This window comes from Carlito syrichta, unplaced genomic scaffold (assembly GCF_000164805.1).
Source record: "Carlito syrichta isolate Samal-C Ts95f unplaced genomic scaffold, Tarsius_syrichta-2.0.1 Scaffold287514, whole genome shotgun sequence".
Classification (NCBI taxonomy): Eukaryota; Metazoa; Chordata; class Mammalia; order Primates; family Tarsiidae; genus Carlito; species Carlito syrichta.
The window spans coordinates 180,841-198,827 of NW_007231610.1; the positions used below are offsets into that span (position 1 = coordinate 180,841).

The 17,987-nt window shown below is 43.1% G+C and overlaps 1 protein-coding gene across 4 annotated transcripts in view; it reads left to right on the plus strand.

The window, feature by feature from the left end:
- The window catches only part of NTRK3 (neurotrophic receptor tyrosine kinase 3), a 206,556-nt gene that overhangs the window by 132,793 nt on the left and 55,776 nt on the right, over positions 1–17,987 (plus strand). For all 4 annotated transcript variants that reach the window (XM_021709859.1, XM_008052795.1, XM_021709860.1 and 1 more), the window contains one exon: positions 17,261–17,449. In XM_021709859.1, the coding sequence (XP_021565534.1) occupies positions 17,261–17,449 (189 nt within the window). The remainder of the gene's footprint in view (positions 1–17,260; positions 17,450–17,987) is intronic.

Sequence of the window (17,987 nt, forward strand, 5' to 3'; positions counted from 1 at the left end):
AATAGCATCTAGTTTATGTGCGTGTGTGTGTGTGTGTATGTGTGTGTACTACACTTTTCTGTACACACACACATATATACACATATATATTTATCACTCAATCTTCCTAGCTAAACTTGGAAAAGACATGTCTAATATCTGAAGTGGAAAACATTTCATATATAAATATTCTGTCAATTCAGGCCAACATGGGAATGATAACCCGACCCATTAGAAGTCAGACATTTAAAACATAAATATCACTTGCTGGCTTAAGGATTGCAATGTAGTGACTTTGAGAAACATCTTTTTGGGGATCCATGAGTTCTTCCTACCTGTGAAAGTCCAGTTTTCCCTCTATGGTCTGGGACACGTATCTTTGCATTCGTACCAACAATAGGGAAGGGCAATGAATAAAGACCCTAAAACTACACTGATATTTTCTTTACTTCTCTGTGAAAGTCCTCCTGTTTATGTTCATCATGCTTAACTGCATTAAAAAAAATTCTGGGGAAAACTGTTGATTTAATGAAGGCCTTCTGCCTTCAACAAGGATACTATTATATGAAATAATTGATAACCTATTCAAGGTTTTCCAGTAGATACTTTTCCAAATTGTTGAGTATGAAGTACATCACATTTGCATCTTTGAGCACAAGAAGAACAATGTCATGTGTGTGTCTACCAAGACTTGTTCACTGTCTAGTGCTTTCCTATAGCTTTCTCCAGTAGTTCCAGAAATGCTTCATCATAGATTCTGAACCATCTTTGATTAGCCGGAACTTCTAACACTTAAAGTTTCTCTACCTCCAATCTCTTTTTCAGTTGGTTAATAATTTTAAATACCCTTAGCTGCACTACAGTGTCTTTAAAGGTCCTGCTATTTAAAGGCACCTTGGGAGGAGTCCCCTGACTCACATATTTGTATATTAGGCCAATGTTCTGAGTGTGTTTAGGAAGTCAGCAGTTTCAGATACTATTGACAACAGTCTCTTGGCCAGGGTTGACATTATCCAGATGAGGCTTGCTACATCCTGATCTTTTCTATATATCATGTTGCTTAGCTTAACTACGTGGTCAATGTCAAGATCAGCTAACTAATATTGGTGTTAGCTAACCCCAAAAGTGCGTGCGTACACATTCACACACACACACACACACACACACACACACACACAATGTATTATGAAGTGAACACTTTAAAATAACATGAGTTTTTTTTTTTGTTTTTTTTTTTTGAGTTGGAGTCTCACTCTGTCGCCCAGACTGGAGTGCGGTGGCCGCTCCCGACCACTGCAGCCTCGACCTGTTGGGCTCTGGCGATCCTTCCGCCTCAGCCTTCCTAGTAGCCGGATAACATGAGTTTTAATTTCCATTCCATTATGAAACACTGTGGGGTTTTTAATAGAATACCAACAAACAATATTGTTAAGCAATTAAAAAATAATAAAGCAAACCTGCTTAAATAGCTGTAACTTCACAGGCTTAAAATTATGCCTACTGCCCTGCGAACATAAACTCATGAGAACTAGAAGAAATAAACTGTCAAACTAGAGGACTTAAAATAGACTAGACACACTATAGAAGTAGCTTAAGCGTCACTTCCATGCCTCTTGCAAGCGGTCCATTTGAGCAAGAGACAAGACACACTTTGCTCTCTCTCCAGCTGTCATGCATTGCGTTCTCAGCTCCAGGGTTGCTTCTATCACACAAAGAAGAAAAGCAATTTCTACACACCTTGTCAGGTCTTAAAAATCTCCTCCTCTGATCCCTCTGTTGCCCTTGACACTGCTGGCATTTCACTTTTTTAGTGTCATAGGATAGCGGGAGGTTATGGTTGACCTTACACTAGGCATTTGAAGCCCCAAAGATATAAAGTGACATGTTCCTGATTGTGCACAGTTGTACTGACAGCAATGCTGGGATAAGAACTTGGGTTAGAATTCAAGACCCTTGTGACATCCATCTGTTGCTCTTACCTTCCAGGATAAATCTCCTTTCCTGCTAGGATAGTTTGACTTTTACAAGATCTTGATTTCCATTTTAATAATCCCAAGCCTTCCCTTAACTCTGCAAAGGGATTAAATGTAAATACGTAGCCTACATTTTATCTTGACATTTTCTTTAGAAGGCAGGAAAAAGAAGGAAAAGGAAAAGGAGGGGCCAGATATGCAGTCTTCCCATCATGAGAGTGAAATCCTTCTGTTGCATTAGAGCCTTGTTCAGATCCTCTTGGGAGAAGTGTAGGGTTAAAGGCTGCTTTTCAAACCTCCAGATTCTCCAGTTACCCCTGGAGATACCAGGAAAAACCTGCATCCCATATTCTAAATCTCTGTGGGGAACATACTGGTGTCAGCATTAAGCGATGGGGCTTAAAGATAGTCTTGTCAGTCTAATTGCTCTTGAGTCATTGCCTCTCCTGTCAGAGCTGTCTGTCTCCTTACCCATAATCCTCATCACTTTGATAGCCCGTCAGGAATATGGGATTTGGCCCAGCCTTGCCTTCATCCAATAACATTATGAAATTGATACTGACACTTCCATTGGCACTAATTTCTCTAAGAGATTGGAGCCAGAGGACAAGTGGTTTAGCTTCATGGCAGTTAAGCTTTCCAAGTAGATCAGGATGGCCTAAGATTGATTGACCCGTACCCTGAGGAAGGGGGGAGGGAGAAGGGAACAGAGGGAGAAGAGGGAATGGAAAATCAATGGCTGCATCATCATCATCAGGTGACATTTATTGACTGCCCAAGAAGGACAATGTCCTTTGGATATTCTAAAAATGCATGCCAGGCACCTCCATAGCCTGCTTCAAAGGGAGTTTAGAGGATTAGCATGGATACATGCTGGCTAGAGTGGTTCACAACTTTAGTTGGGACATTACTCCTAGTGTCTAGAGTCCAAAACAGCAATTGATTCTACCCATGACTATCTTTTCTTTACCCTCCACTCCCGCACACAGGAGGCCTAAGCTACTTCTTATTAGAGAGACTATAACATTTATTATCCAAAGCAAAGAGGGCACTATTAATAACGTAGTCTAATAATGATATAATTAATACTATTAATAATTAATATTATATAAGTAATAATTATACTGGAACAACAGGTATAAACAAAGACTGCCTGTGCAAATCAGGATGTGTAGTCACCCTCCTTTAAACAGCCATATCTGAACTGAACGAGGAGATACTCCCTTTTTGGCTGGGTTTAATTTCTTACCTGAACCTCTTTTAGATTAATGAATGCATGGGAAAACAGGCTTTTGATGAGAAGGTACCGTGAAGGTGAGAGGTTTTTATGAAATGGCCGGTTTAATATAACCAGATCTCGAAGTCAGTACAAGAATAACACCATAAAGGTGATTGCAAGAAGTCACAAAATTGAAGAAGAATATGCGTTTTCAGCTTAGATCTTTGGATTTTTTTCCCCTCTTGGTAGCATGGCTAACATGCTGTTATAAAAGCTTCCCCTGCCCCCATCCACTCCATCACCCCTTTGGGGGAGTATTTAGTTTGGGTGTTCAATATTATTGAGTTTGTGATACATAAGTTTATCATATTTGTTACCCATGGAAGTATTTTGTCTGGAGAGATGGAGGAAGGAATGAAATTGTAAAGAAACACAGACTGGTAATATCCTTACCTGCCTAATCAGTAACCAACTGGCATTAGTTTATGTGTGAGTTCTTATACATTCTTGCTTAGGGGCACTTCTGTGTGAACACACACACAGGATTTTTGACACTTTATGAGGTTCTGCTGGTGGACATGCACAGAACATCATTCCCTTGCCCCATGTGACTAGAGGGGTTTCTTAGAGAACATGGCCTCCTGGGTGTCAGCCTGGCTCGTGGAACCACTGCAGGTGTGTGAAGAGGAGCAGGTACCACAGTATATAAAGTGTGCTGTATGAGGGAAGAGATCACAGAGCTGATACGGTGTTATTTCGATTGATTTTGGTGTTGTGTTTATACCTTCACATGCTGGAAATCAATAGACCCTCGTGCCCTCGCCATTCCTGCTGCAGCGCTGTTTGAATGAAATGCTTAAATCATTTTTATGGCATGTCTGTGAAAGGGATGGCTGAGCCAAGAGATTAATAGAGGCCGCCGGGGCCCTTGCTCAACTGCTGTCCAGGTGTATGGGGAGAAGGGGCAGCAGCCAAGGTTCAAGGTGCCTTGAAGGTGACAGTCACTGTGGAAGCAGAGATAGGATCTGCAGGGCAGGAGGCTAGGCTAGTCCTCTGGGTGGGGCAAGGACTGTTTTCCAGGAATTAAGGGTATGGACAGGTGGTCAAGGCAAGAGTTTTTGCCAGGCTGCGGGGGGAGATCCTTCTCTGGGCTGCCTTTCTGTCTCCTCCCCTGGCTGAGTATCTCTCAGGTGCTGCCTTACTGCCCAGGCACATCTGTAACAAGGTCTTCATCTTTTGTGTCCTTTCTCTTGATTTATTTGTGTGTCCTGCCTGTAGACCTGAGGACCTCTTCAGGGCTGGGATTGTGTCTTCTTCCTCCCCCTCCCTAGTTCCTAGCTCAGGGCCCAGCCCTCGAGATAGTATTTGGTGAATATATGGGCAGGAAGGGCTGATATGAAAGGTGTGGCATGAATCACTTTCAAGGATTCTGGAGTGGACGTATTGCTACAGTCATGAGAAGTCACTCTTGGAAGATGAGATGCCAGTAGAATGAATTCCAAACTCCTTCAGAAACTGAGCTTCCTTCACCTTTATAACCATCCTCATAGAGCTGTTTCATCCCATGTCTATCACTGCCATTCAGTCCTGAGTGCTGAGAGTTAGACAGATGAAAGATGTGGTGTTGGGGTTGAATTGTGTCCTGAACAAAGATATGTTGGAATCTTAATCCCTAGTACCTGTTCATGTGACCTTATTTGGAAATAGTTTTTGCATAGAATTAAGATGTAAGTTAAGATGAGGTGATACAGGACTGGGATGGGCCTTTAACCTAATTTGACTGGTGGTCTTATAAAGAGAGAAGAGACAGAAATGGACACATATGGAGAGGAAAACTCTATGTGATGAGAGGGGAGGGCCATGTGATGGCAGAGGTTGGAGTGATGCATCTACAAGCCAAGGAATGCCTCAGATTGCCAGCCACCAACAGATGCTGGTGTCGGGTGGGGGCAAGGAAGGATTCTATCCAGAGTCTTGGGGACCATGACTCTACCGGTGCCTTGATTTCAGACAACCAGCTTCCAGAACTGTAGACAACACATTTATATTATTTTAAGTCATGTAGTTTGTAATTGTTTGTTATGGTGATCCTAGGAGACTAATACCTTTGGAGAGACAGGGCTTTCTGATATTTGGAATAGCACTTGGGTAACATGTATATTTTAATTGCTTGCTCTCTTACAGACACTTTACTAGGGACTCAAAGAAACTCAAAGATATACAGGATAGAGTTCTTGTCTTTGAGAGAATTGTGATCTAGAGACTTTTAGGACCAGTTGGGAAGCTTGAATTGGGATAAGCAAGAAGATGGGCCAGAGTTGACCTCAGGACGATCCAGCAACAGCACAGGGTCAAATGCAGATATGATTTCCTCCTAGTTTTCTAAAGAAGCATGTAAGCATGTTTCTGATGATGAAAATCATAACACTGGCTAATAGCATCATTTTCAAAAGTAAAATTCTGTGACTTGTTCACAAGATATCCTTGCCATAGACTTAGGGTACCAGGCTCATTATAGGTCCTGAGACCTGGTTGGAGAAAATATTGTACCTCAACTGACAGCTGGGCCCAGAAGATGTGCCAACCAAGATGGGCAGGTCCCATCACTTGATCCAATGAGCAGTAAGCAAGATGCCACAGAGAGACCAGGAAGCACCTGTGATAGTCCAACATTCCTGCAAAGGCAGGGCCTGTGGTGCTGCAGTGAGAGGGTGCATGGTTCAGGGCACACATAGTCTTCAGCAGAAGCACCTTCTGGGCTTGTTGAACTCTGTGGGTACCAACAAAGAACTCTAGTTGCTAATCCAAAGACTACAGAGAATCCCAACACACCTTGACAGACCTATTGTCTCCTCCAGTAACAATCACAAGAATCTTCATCTGTGAAATAGTTTCATTGGATGTTCATAGGCCTGGCTTTGGCCTTGCACAGCCTTTGATGAGGCACTTCCCTTTTGTATGATCTTATTATGCCTTTCCTGTCATGTATGTTGGCCCCCCAAGTTTCAAGTCACTTCTATGTATCTAAGCCTAGGAAGGGGATTCACAACTATATTTATGATACTTCCATAAAGCCCCATTTGGTAGAGGGCCCTCACAGCTCTCAGAAATGCTACTTGGAATAGTACTTCCCAGATGGGGAATTGGGATGCATGGACAATCTTTATTTTTCTTTATTATTATTATTTTTTGAGTTGGAGTCTCACTCTGTTGCCCAGACTGGAGTGCAGTGGCTGCTCCCAGCCACCGCAGCCTCGACCTGCTGGGCTCCGGTGATCCTTCCGCCTCAGCCTTCCAAGTAGCTGGAGCTACCACACCTGGCTAATTTTTTGATTTATAGAGATGAGGGCTCACCAAGTTGCCCAGGTAGGTCTCGAACCCGCGGGCTCAGGCAATTCGCTCACCTCGGCCTCCCAAGGCGCGGTATTACAGGCTGAGCCACCGAGCCCAGCTAATCTTTATTTTTCTAGAGGAAATTTGCTGTGAGCTCAAAAGAGCACTGGACTGGGAGTCAGAAGAGCTGACTTCCCCATGATTGCGTGACGGTTCACTTTAACAACTCTGAGCCTCAGTTTCCTTCCCGTGAAATGGGAAGGTAGTCCCTATCTCCTAGGGATATTGTGACTGAATAATTCCATGGATTGGAAAGGGCCTTGTGAACAATAAAGTGTCATATAGTCTGTGGGTTTCCACTGCTGTTAGACTATGGGTTTTAATGTACCAAATCATGGGATCCTCCATTCTAAAAGGTCCTATGGTCTTTAAATTTTAGAACCTTCCCCACTTGAGGCTCTTGGAAGCCTCATGTCTTCCTGGGAAACATTTTCTTATAATGGGATAAATATATTTTACCTGACATGAAGTGATGGAGTTGTGTCAAGCCTAGCGAGGGCTGAGTGTGAGTACTCTAGATTTTCAGTTTGGGAATAAGTTTACAATCTCAGAATGGCCAGGAGGAAGCATTGGACTTTCGTGGTTTCTCCAACTATACATCCAGGCCTTGTTTCAGCATCTTAGATTAGGGGCATTATAGTTCAGAAATGTTTTCATTCTAGATCTCATGATTTGGGGCTATATAATTATGCTCCCTAAGGCAGGTAGGAGTGAGATTGAGACTATAGACTCTGGCGTCCTGCACTTACAGTTGGCATCATGGCACTGCCACTTACTAGCTGTGTGATCCTTGGCAGACTACTTAGCTGCTCTGACTCTAATTCCAGGACCCATTTCACTGAGCCACTGTAAATAGTGGATGAGGTCATAAGTACATAGAGCTCAAGACAGTGCCAAGAAGTATCCAGTGTAGGTCAACAAGTGACAGCAGACCTTAGCTATTATTATTGTGTTTTATTGCAAGGGCCCTCAACCCCCGGGCCACCGACTGGTACTGGTCCATGGTCTGTTAGGAACTGGGCCACATAGCAGGAGGTAAGTAGCAGGCGAGTGAGTGAAGCTTCATCTATATTTCCAGTCACTCCTGAGCTCTGCTTTCCATCAGATCAGTGGATGCACATTAGATTCTCATAGGAGCATAAACCCTATTATGAACTGTGCATCCAAGGAACCTAGGTTGCATGCTCCTTATGAGAATCTAAAGCCTGATGATCTGAGGTGGAACTGAGGTAGTGATTAGCAGTGAGGTTTGATTGCATACCACTTTCCCCCACCTCCTTCATCCATGAAAAAATTGTCTTCCACGAAACCAGTCCCTGATGCCAAAAAGGTTGGGGACTGCTACATAAGACCATCACTCTGAGTTTTCTAGGGGTGGAAATATGCCATGACATCACTCCATGTATACTCAGAAATACTGTGAAAAGGCTTTTCTTTAGACATACCTTGGATTCACTGTTGCAGTGTGGGAGACCCATGCGACTGTGGGTAACTTTTCTAGTTGGGAGGTCTCCTATCAGCCAGTGCTTCTGAGGCCCCGAGTTTCTCTAGAAGTTTCTTTTTGGCATCAAACATCTTTATCTCTTTTACCTCATCATGCCTTGCTTTAATTTAAAAGATCTTCACGCTGAAACCACTCAAGGTCATCCAGTGATGTTTTAGATATTAAATTTTCCACTTGTGACCTAGGTATATCAGAGGCATTTGGGTTTAACTCTCCAGTATCTGGGCTCTTATTCTCTTGATCTTGATATTGAAATCAGTTCATCCAAGATAGTTTAGTTAGTGCTAAAAGAGACATGAGAGAGTGGGTGAAGGGCAGATATTGAGATTTAATATGGCAGTATCGTGTACATCGTGATCTCTGTTTCCTTCCAATCTCCAAAAGTCTGCAGCAAGTTTGAGAAAAGTTATGGATAAATCTTTAGGGAGAATAAACACCTCTATTTTGGGTAACACTAGCTAGTCATAGTATAGTGGCTAGAGCTGAATTTAGAAATGCTGAGACTTGAACTATAATCTCTTGATGAGGCCTTGGACAAAATGACCTGACATTTTGTATTCCAACTATTTTATATATGCAGTTGGAAGGTGATTATTTGCTTCCTGTTTATCCCTGGGATAATCTGAAATACTGTCTTTAAGTCCTTGGAGAAGTCTAATGACATCTAGCTTCCCTCCAGGCTGCATGTTTCCACATTCTCAGGCCCCTTGCTGCTGGTCATTCTGCTGCTATGAGCTTCTGGTTGCTCCTGACGGCTATAACCTGGTACCGTGGTTGGTCTGAAGTATCCTAGAAATGTCATGGCTTCTTTCCTAAATAAAGCCTACTTTCTTACAAATGAACTTCAACAGTGTACAGATTGGGGGTGGGAAGGAGCTGTGGTTGACGTGTCTCTTTGTCAGAAATATGATGCTGGAGGGTTGGGAAGGATGGTAAATGAAATGAGCCCAAACTTTACAGTTAGATAGATGTGGGTCTGTTTACCATTTATTAACTGTGTGACCTTGGGCAAATTATGAAACATTGTGCTTCAATTTCCTCAACTACATCACTGGGGATAATGGGATCTACCCCCAGGGTTGTCATGATGATTAAGGGAGGTGAGGGAAGCCAAGTTTTCAGAAATGGGTCCTGCCTTCCTTTTCCTTAAGTGTGTGTTCTCGGGCTGGCAGATGAGCAGGATCATTTTCAATCACCAAGCGATATCTCCAAGCTATGAGTGCTACCAGGCATGAACAACGTCTTTGGTTCCTGTAAGAGGCTGGGAGGGAATTCAAGGCAGAGAATAAAGCTTATCTTTTGGGAAGTGATACAGATAGAGGAGCAGAGAAGTGAAGAGGACATGTCTTGCTGTGCAGCCTACAGGACCCTGTGTGCCCCTGAGATCACAGAGGGTAACGTCTGTCTGGAAGCCAGAGGAGGCAGCGAGGGGAGGAAACAGAGGAGTGGGCCAGGAATAGAAGGCGGTGACTAGTCCCTAGTTCTGCTCTTGGTCACAGCCCATGTTCACTTGGCCTCTGTCCCATATCTGCCAATAAAAATTAAGAAATTGAATTTCTTTTTTTGCCTCTGAGGACTAGGCTTCTTTTATGAGATAGTAAATGGAATCCCTCTCTGAGCATGGCTGGATTTTTAATTGTGTTTGTTGTGCTTTCCCTTATTCCGTTTTATGGGTTCCTGCTCCTAGATTTGTTGATGCGAAGCTTTTGCCCACCAGGGACATGTCAATGTTTGACTTTTATCAGTAGGAAAAGGTTGAGGTTTTTAAAAAATCATTTTCTTGATCCAAAGTTGGCTTGTTTGCTTCATTCTGACACATTAAAAAAGCATGAGACTCATGCAGGCTTGCTTTCTTTAACTTCTCAAGTAAGATTTAGGTGGTCATGGTCTGGCTCTTTATGGAACTGAAGATTTGAGCTCAACTTTGGGACAGAAAGTGGGAGGAGGCATTTTAATATGAATTGCATCATTGAGAAAGGCAAGGCTGTCTTTTGCGTGAGGCACTACTGTAGAGATTTGTTGAAGATGGTGTGAAGCATGGAAAATGTGTGAATGAAAAGATGGAAGTCATGTTGTTAAATGTGGAGATGTGATTGATAGCACTCCACCAATCACAATGGCTTAAAACAACAGTGCTGCATTTCTCATGCCATCAAGGGTGCACCAGGTGTTAGCTGGAGCCCTTTGCTCTGAGTTGGCCTCATTCAGGGACTGAGGTTGATCAGGGTTCAGCCTCATGCTTTCCCAAATGCCAACACAGGGAAAAGGGAATGTGACAAATTGCACACTGGATTTTAAAGCATCCCATGTAGGAGTGAGGCTTCCTCATGTCTCACTTTTCATTCCAAAAAAAGTGATGGGGGTACTGTCTAACTTTAAGGGGTGCAGAAAACTACAGTACTACAGCAGTCATAATAACCACAACTCCTAAGAGGGTCTTATGAATTGGGAGGCGAGATGCCCCCACCCCCACCCCTCTTGGGAGGGAAGTACAAGGATAAAGGAGGAAGTATGGATTCTGGTGCCAGGATTTTACAATTCAGCTATAAATGTTGGACTTGTCTGCCCAAAGTTATCTTACATAGGTTGGTCCAACCTTGAAAATATTTGGCAATCTTTCCCTAGATACATTGATTTAGCCCCAGTCACAGGGGAGCTGACGTCTCACCTTCTTTATATAGGCTCCTGTGTTCACACCAAGCTCTGTGAAAAATACTTGGTGTCAGCTATTCTGTTGAGAAAATGGGCAGTTTGGTGGGAAGAGGAAGAACTTTGGAGGCAAATAAACATGGCTTCACATATAGGTTCCATTATTTCCTGGCTAGGTGATTTTTGAAAAACTAATTAAATATATTTGAGGATCAGTTTTCTAGTTAATCAAATGAGAGTAACATTGGTTTTTGAGCATGAGATGAGACAAGAACAAATTATCCAGCAATATATATGGCATATAATAGGTGTCTAATAAATGTCAGCTTATTTTCCCCATCCCTTTCCTTTTTCTTATAAAACCACAGGATCCCAGCATCCTTGAGGATCTGAGTAATTTCTTTGGAATCTGGAGAAAAACCACCTCTATATATTGGCTGGGCAAATACCCTAGTGTTGGGCCTGTGACTGGGGCCCAAAACTCGGAGAATTGTCAGTGTTCTGTAAGCCAGAGAGTTGATGCAAAAGAAGAGGATTTTAGCAGTGGCCATGAGCCTGTCACTGCACTCTAGCCTGGGCAACAGAGTGAGACTCCAACTCAGAAAAGAAAAAGAAAAAAAAAGAAGAGGATTTTAGAGACAATGGTAGGGCATTTGAGATAATGATCCCAAAGCAGACCTTCCCCCGACCTGAAAGAGGGAGAGAGTATTTATGTGTTGGTGTGTGCTACCTGCTGCTGCTATTTCCTCTTTCATTTTATGCAACCCACCTCTTTTTCCCTCTCTTTTTGCAGAATGGTGACTTGCAGTCCCAGCTCCCTCCCCTGTGATGGGGAAGTCAGCCCCTTGGGTGGGAGCTCACACTACTGCAGTGAAGTTCTCTCCTCCCTGTTGTCATCAGAGACCTTTACTTTCTCTGGGAACCTGAGTGCTTCCTTGCAATCACCAGTTAGGGAAATCTGAGCCATTCCTGACTCTGCATCCTTATTTTTTCCCTATGGAGGGAGCAGGAATGGGAGGGGAAGACTCTGGACAGACAGTGTAGACCATCCTGCTGGGCAAAACACCTGTCAGGACCATCAGGTTTCCCAGATTATCCAGTGGTTCTATTCCAGTATGATTGGAAGAATGAAACCCACCATGGATCAATTTTTTTTTTTTAAAGCACCAATTTTAGAAGAGAATTATGTGATGTGAGTGTCTGAGCAGTGTTATGTTCCCTTGGGGGTCTTTCTCAAATGCTTGACCTTACCAGAAAGATTATAAGAATGTTTCTCTTTCTTTTTGTTTATTAGTGCTGCATAACAAAGTAATTGTGTAATTTGGAATAGATTAGTGACAGCAGAGAGGTTGATAGCAGGTAGTAGGCAGGCTCTGTGAGTGAGTGTGTGTGTGCGCGTGTGTGTGTATGTGTTCACGCACTCGCACACATGCTGAGGGCTCAGTAGACAGCAAATCTTGACTCCTTTTGACCTGCCTTAGACCTTGGCGGCTTCAAGAAAATAGAAGAAAGCTGTTCAGACAGCTGAGAGTTTTTTCCCCCATTACTTGTCCCTTCTTCAGGATCTTAATAAATTCTTCACTGTGGTTATTAAGGTGAGAACAATCTTCACTGTGGTTATTAAGGTGAGAACAAATGCTTCCTTCCCCAGAAGGGCCACAGGTCTGTGGGTTTTCCCCTGAGACAAGTGGTGTGAAACTGACTGAAGAAGGAAAGAGAAATTGGTTCCTTGAGTAAAGTGCTGGCGTCTCTATTAGTAGTTTTCAACCCGGGGCAGCTCCGTCACCCCAAGGGGTATTTGAAAATGTGTGTGTGTGTGTGTGTGTGTGTGTGTGTGTGTGTGTGTGTGTGTGTGTGTTGTGGGGAGATTGCCTTTTTAAACATTTATTTGTAAATTTTTGTTTTATTAGCTTTCATTTTTACAGCAGTTTTAGGTTCATAGCAAAATTGAGTGAAGATGCAGAGATTTGCCATACACCCTGTATCCCCATCCATGCCTCCTCCACTATCAGCATCTCCCACAAAGTGGTATATTTGTTGCAATTGATGAACCTGAGACTGGGTTTTCGTGCCCAGGTCCAGGGTTGCTAAACACCAGAATTGTCCTATCCAAGAAAAACTTGTTTTGCCCCAGTGCCAGTCATAGCTCTGTTAAGAGGCACTACCAGACCCAGACACAGGTAGATGGGGCAAGCTGCAGGAGTCTCCCCTACATCCTTTAAAGTGATGTGTGTATGTGCTCTTTATTGAGTTATATTTGAAGGAATGTAGTTTAAAGAGGGGCAAAGGTGAGTATAAGGACCCTGGGGGATGGGTCAACAGTCTGACAGCAATGCTCTTTTCTGATGTGGATGCAGTTTAATAAGAGCATTCAGCAATGCTGGCAAGAAGAGGAGGTGATAGATTATCTGTACTCTATCTGGGTGGGTCTAATGAAGTGACTCCCTCCTGTCCTAATTCTTAAGGGTCAAGAGGAATATCTTTATAAAGGGTCTTGGGGACCTGTAATTGAAGGCAACTTCTCATGAGGAGGATGATATACCAAAATTGGTCAAAGGTCCCTTTGAACAAATACTTACCTCCACAGTCTTCACTTTCAGGGAGGCAGTTCCGGTTGTGAGCACAGGTGCTGGGGCCAGACTGGGAGTCTGAATCCAGCATCACCACTTCTTTGCTAGGTGCGAATCCTTAGGCAGGTCATTACTTTATGCTCCAATACCTCTTTTTGAAATGGGTAAAATAATAGTACCAATGTCACAGAAGCATTATAAAATTAAATAAGCTACACTTATAGAGCCTGTTACGTAGGAAGCACTCAATAATAATAATTATTGCAATGATCATGATTTATCCAACTAACTCCTCAATTCACTGTAATTTGACTTTTCCTTTACCATTCTATGAAGACTGCTCTCATTAAGGTCACCTCCACATTTTCAAATACAGTGGTCTATTTTCATTCTTCAACCTATTTGTCCTCAGTATATGAGTTTCTTGAACTTCTAAAAATTCTCCTCCTTTGACTTCTAAGACAATACCCTTTTCTGGTTCCCTTCTACTTTTCTGGCCATTTCTTCTCCTTTTCCTTGCTTCCCTTCCAATGCCCACATTTTAAGTATTGGGGCTCCCCAGGGCTCTGATGTCTGACTTTATTCTTTTATGACTATGAAGACTTCCCGAGCGACCTCATTTTTCCCATGGCTTGAGATTTTGTGGTCGGACCCTTCCGTGTATGACTTCTACTCTGGCCTTTTCAAATCTTAGAATAATATAGAGACAGTGGAGACTATTTTAGATCACAACTCTTGGAACATTTTGTTGTCCACGGACTATGTGAGCACAGAGTCAAAGAAACAGCCTTTCACAAAAGGTTTAAGTTCAGATGTTACATCTTCTCCAGACTCCCAATTCTGTGTCCCTCTTCCATGTCACTATAACAACTCATATCCTGCCATACTGAGGACAGAAAGGGATGAGGGGGTGACTTATGTTGTTTGGTCTCTTTGTCTTCTTGCAGCGCATGGTTTAGGTCTACAATTTTGGTAAAGTCTGAGGTTGTATTGAAAGCCATGAGCTTTGGAGTGAGACAGCTTGGGTGTGGATCCTGCCTTTATCATTGTATTCCTTAATCCCTCCCTCTGGACACATCCTTCCTACAACCCTGTGGGCAGAGATGGCTGCTCTATGATATTGGATCCCCAGCTTCCTCTTTTCCTTGTTTGCTTCGTTGTTTTGCTGAAGCCCCTCCTCCTGATGCTTTCTAGGAAAGGGGACAAAGTGAGGTAAATTTTTACATATTTGCAAATATCTTTTTTTTTGCTCTTATAGTAGATTAATATTTTTGTTTTAGGTGTGGAATTTCAGGTTGAAAATTTGTCCTTTAAAACTAAACTTTAAAAAATTGCTCAGCACAGTGACAGCAGTAATGTTGTTATAGAGAATTCCATTGTTTTTCTGATTCCCTTTCTTTTGTAAATGTGACCTAGCCCTCCCTCCTGGAAGCTCTTAGCATCTTCTCTTCGTTCCCAGGACTCTGGCTTTTTGTGATTTTGTGCCTTAATGTATATGTGTGTGCACTTGCATACAGAAGCACTTGTGTTAATTGCCCTGGAAACTCGGTAGGTAATTTGGTGGAAATTTCTGTAAGTTTTTTATTTTCCTTTCCATATTTTCTATTCATATTCATATTCTCTCTCGCTGTCTTTTTCTTTCTCTGGAATTTCTTTTAATCAAATGTTGAATCTCTGTGTCAAACCTGTATTTTTATTTTTTTCTGTTTACCACCTCTTTCCTTTCTGTTTAATTTTGTGGACGATTTACTTGACTTTATCTTCCACTGTTATTCAACTTTTAAATTTTGATGATCCTAAGTCCCAAGGATTCTTTCCTACCCTCTAATTGTTCACGTTTTAAGCATTATCTTGCTTTGCAGATGCAGTCTTTGTTCACCTCTCTGAGGATATTAGTAATTAAAAAAAAGTCTTCTGCTTCTGGTAGAAATTGGGGCTTGCCAAATGGCAGGCTTCTTTGTGGCATGATCACAGAGTGAACTTGACTTTCCATTGGGAGATCCCAACATGTCGATATCGAGAAATATTTTTTGATAGATTTTCTTCAGAGAAGCTTTCTCTAATTTCAGGCTGTGTAGTGGCATGAAACGAGACTGGGGTGATGGGGAGGCCGAGTTGTGCCTGGTTTCCGTTCTAGGATAAGGAAAAAGGGGCCTAGGTCATGCTTCACCCCACCCCTCCCCTGAGCCCTATGGGTTCCATTTTTCTGGGTAAACCACTGGACTCCTGCAGGATGGCAGTGAGGTGATGGCCTGGCTGGCTTGTTCCAGCCGTGAGCCTCACTCCAGATTATCGTGTCCCTTTAAGTACTGGGCAGAACTGACTTCCAGCAAATATTTCCTCTGTAGTTCTGTTGGTTGCCTTCTTCCTCTCTGTGCCTCTTTCCTCCTTTGACTTTTCAGATTCAAAAATGTCACTGAACTATTTTATTTCTTCTTGTCTCCCCTCTTCTGCTTCTTCCTCTTTCTCTCTGTGCACAAATATCTTCAGATTTTTTTTGTATTTTAATGGTGTTTGAGGAGAGAAAGAATGTAAAGACCAGTGCTTAGTTTTTTCCATTTAACTGGAATTCACTATGAAGGTTTTTCAAAAAGCTTGCAAGGTGTTTTCAGGAACTAGTTTCTTTTTGCAAAGGCAAGTGACTACTGCGAGTATTTGGGCAACCACTTACTGCTACTTTTTCCACATAGTCTCCAAGCACAGCCGGACATTTGTCATGGGTTGGAATAAGCCTGTCTGTGCTGATGGAGTGGAATTCAGGGTCCTCCGCTTGCATTTACCGGTCTCCCATTTAGTTCTGCCTCATTGGTGCCTCACCTCACTATTTGATGGGAAATATTCTCTCCATAAACTTCAGTAAGATGTAATGGATTTCTGCTGTGGAAATATTGTTCAAGCTGCAAAGCCAAATCACAGCAGGCACTTTGTCTGGGGACTGTGTGTCTAGCAAAGCAGCCATTTAAAACGGCAGTTGTATGAAGCCACAAACAGTCACAGCTAATTCACTTTACAGGAGTTTTATTTGTATGTATGGGAGGATCATGCCACCAAGCAGAATCAGTCTTCTACCAAGACCGCAACGTTAATTATCTTAGTCACTTTGTGCTTTTGAACAACCTTATTCACTGGGTTTCTTTTTTGGGTTCGAAAGAAGCTGGAGTGAAGCTGGGGTTTGGGGAAGACACAAATGATGTTCTTTGAAGCCATTGGGGCGATATAGATCATTAAGAGTAGGACAGCTGGCCCAGCTGCTGTAGGCTAATAGTGATGCAGCTTAATGACTATCATTTGTGAAGCTTGGCTCAGGTTATCTCCAGATCCACACTAGGCTTATCTCCCTGTGGACAAGGGAGGGTGGATGGCCGAGTCCAGTAAAAGCTACGTGACCCTCCCCTGGGAGTCTGATGTGCAGCTGGAAAGGCTCTGCATCTTTAAGCACCTACCCAGAGGTCCTCGATCCTGGTACATGAGACTCACCTGGAGAGCTCTTCCCATCCTGATGCCCAGCTCACACCCTTAGATCAGTTAAATCAGAGCCTTTGGAGGTAGAACCTGGATCGGTAGTTTTTAAAACTCCCGAGAGGAGGAAGGGACAGGGTGAAAACTACTGCTAAGTCATTTTCTAAGTTCTTTTGTCACTACATAAGCAAAGAGACTTATTTAAAACTCATATTATTTTGAACTAATTTGGATCTGGGAGAAAGTGAAAATAGTTCATGATGTGGTTATTTGAATTCACTTTTATTTTACAGATATTTCTGTGGTTTGATGGGGTGAGTAATTCTCAAGAAGGAGAATTTGAGGGTGGTTCTCTGAATTCAAAATTTAGAATATTGGGAGAGTTCTCTTCCAAAGGACTTTGCTAATAAAGAAAAAAATCTGAGAAAAAAATTAGTGAAGGAGTCTGTTGGCAGGGTGGGGAACTAGCCAGATGTGACTCTACTGGGTTTTGTGTCTTTCCTGGTATTTGCAGGTCCTGTGGCTGTCATCAGTGGGGAGGAGGACTCAGCCAGCCCACTGCACCACATCAACCATGGCATCACCACACCCTCGTCACTGGACGCCGGGCCTGACACAGTGGTCATTGGCATGACCCGCATCCCAGTCATTGAGAACCCCCAGTACTTCCGCCAGGGACACAACTGCCATAAGCCAGATACGTGTAAGTACTGGGATAGAATGCTGTCCCTTCTGGGGAGGGAAGGGCAGAGTGGCAATAGGCCATGTAGCTGGGGTTCTGGATCCTTCTGGGGTGACTTACCACCTTCCAACCTCCCACTTTCTAAGAGACCCTCCCTGTTTTTCTCAACACTTGAAGAATAGCTTGGGTAGGAGTTCCCTGGAATTAGAGTCCCCTGGGAAGGGTGGGCTAGTGGTCTGAATCTGGTTCCCTCTTTTCTTTACCTGGGTTCAGTGGGATCCTGGGTAGAGAGAGATGCTCCCAGTGAGGCAGGAGACACAGATAAGGCTGGTCTTCTCTGGAGACCCGGCCTATGCAATTGGAAAACATAACCTGACTCTGTCCAGACAGCAGCCCTTGAGGTCAGCAGAACCTCCACCCAAGCCTCCATGAGAGGGGAAGGGAATGCAGGGCGGTGAGTACTTTTGAATGGAAACATCTCTTTAGCTGCCCCTCCAGTGCCCCGAAGTGTGCACTTTCTGAAAACTGGATCACGGCCCAAGTGCTAGGAACCCTTACC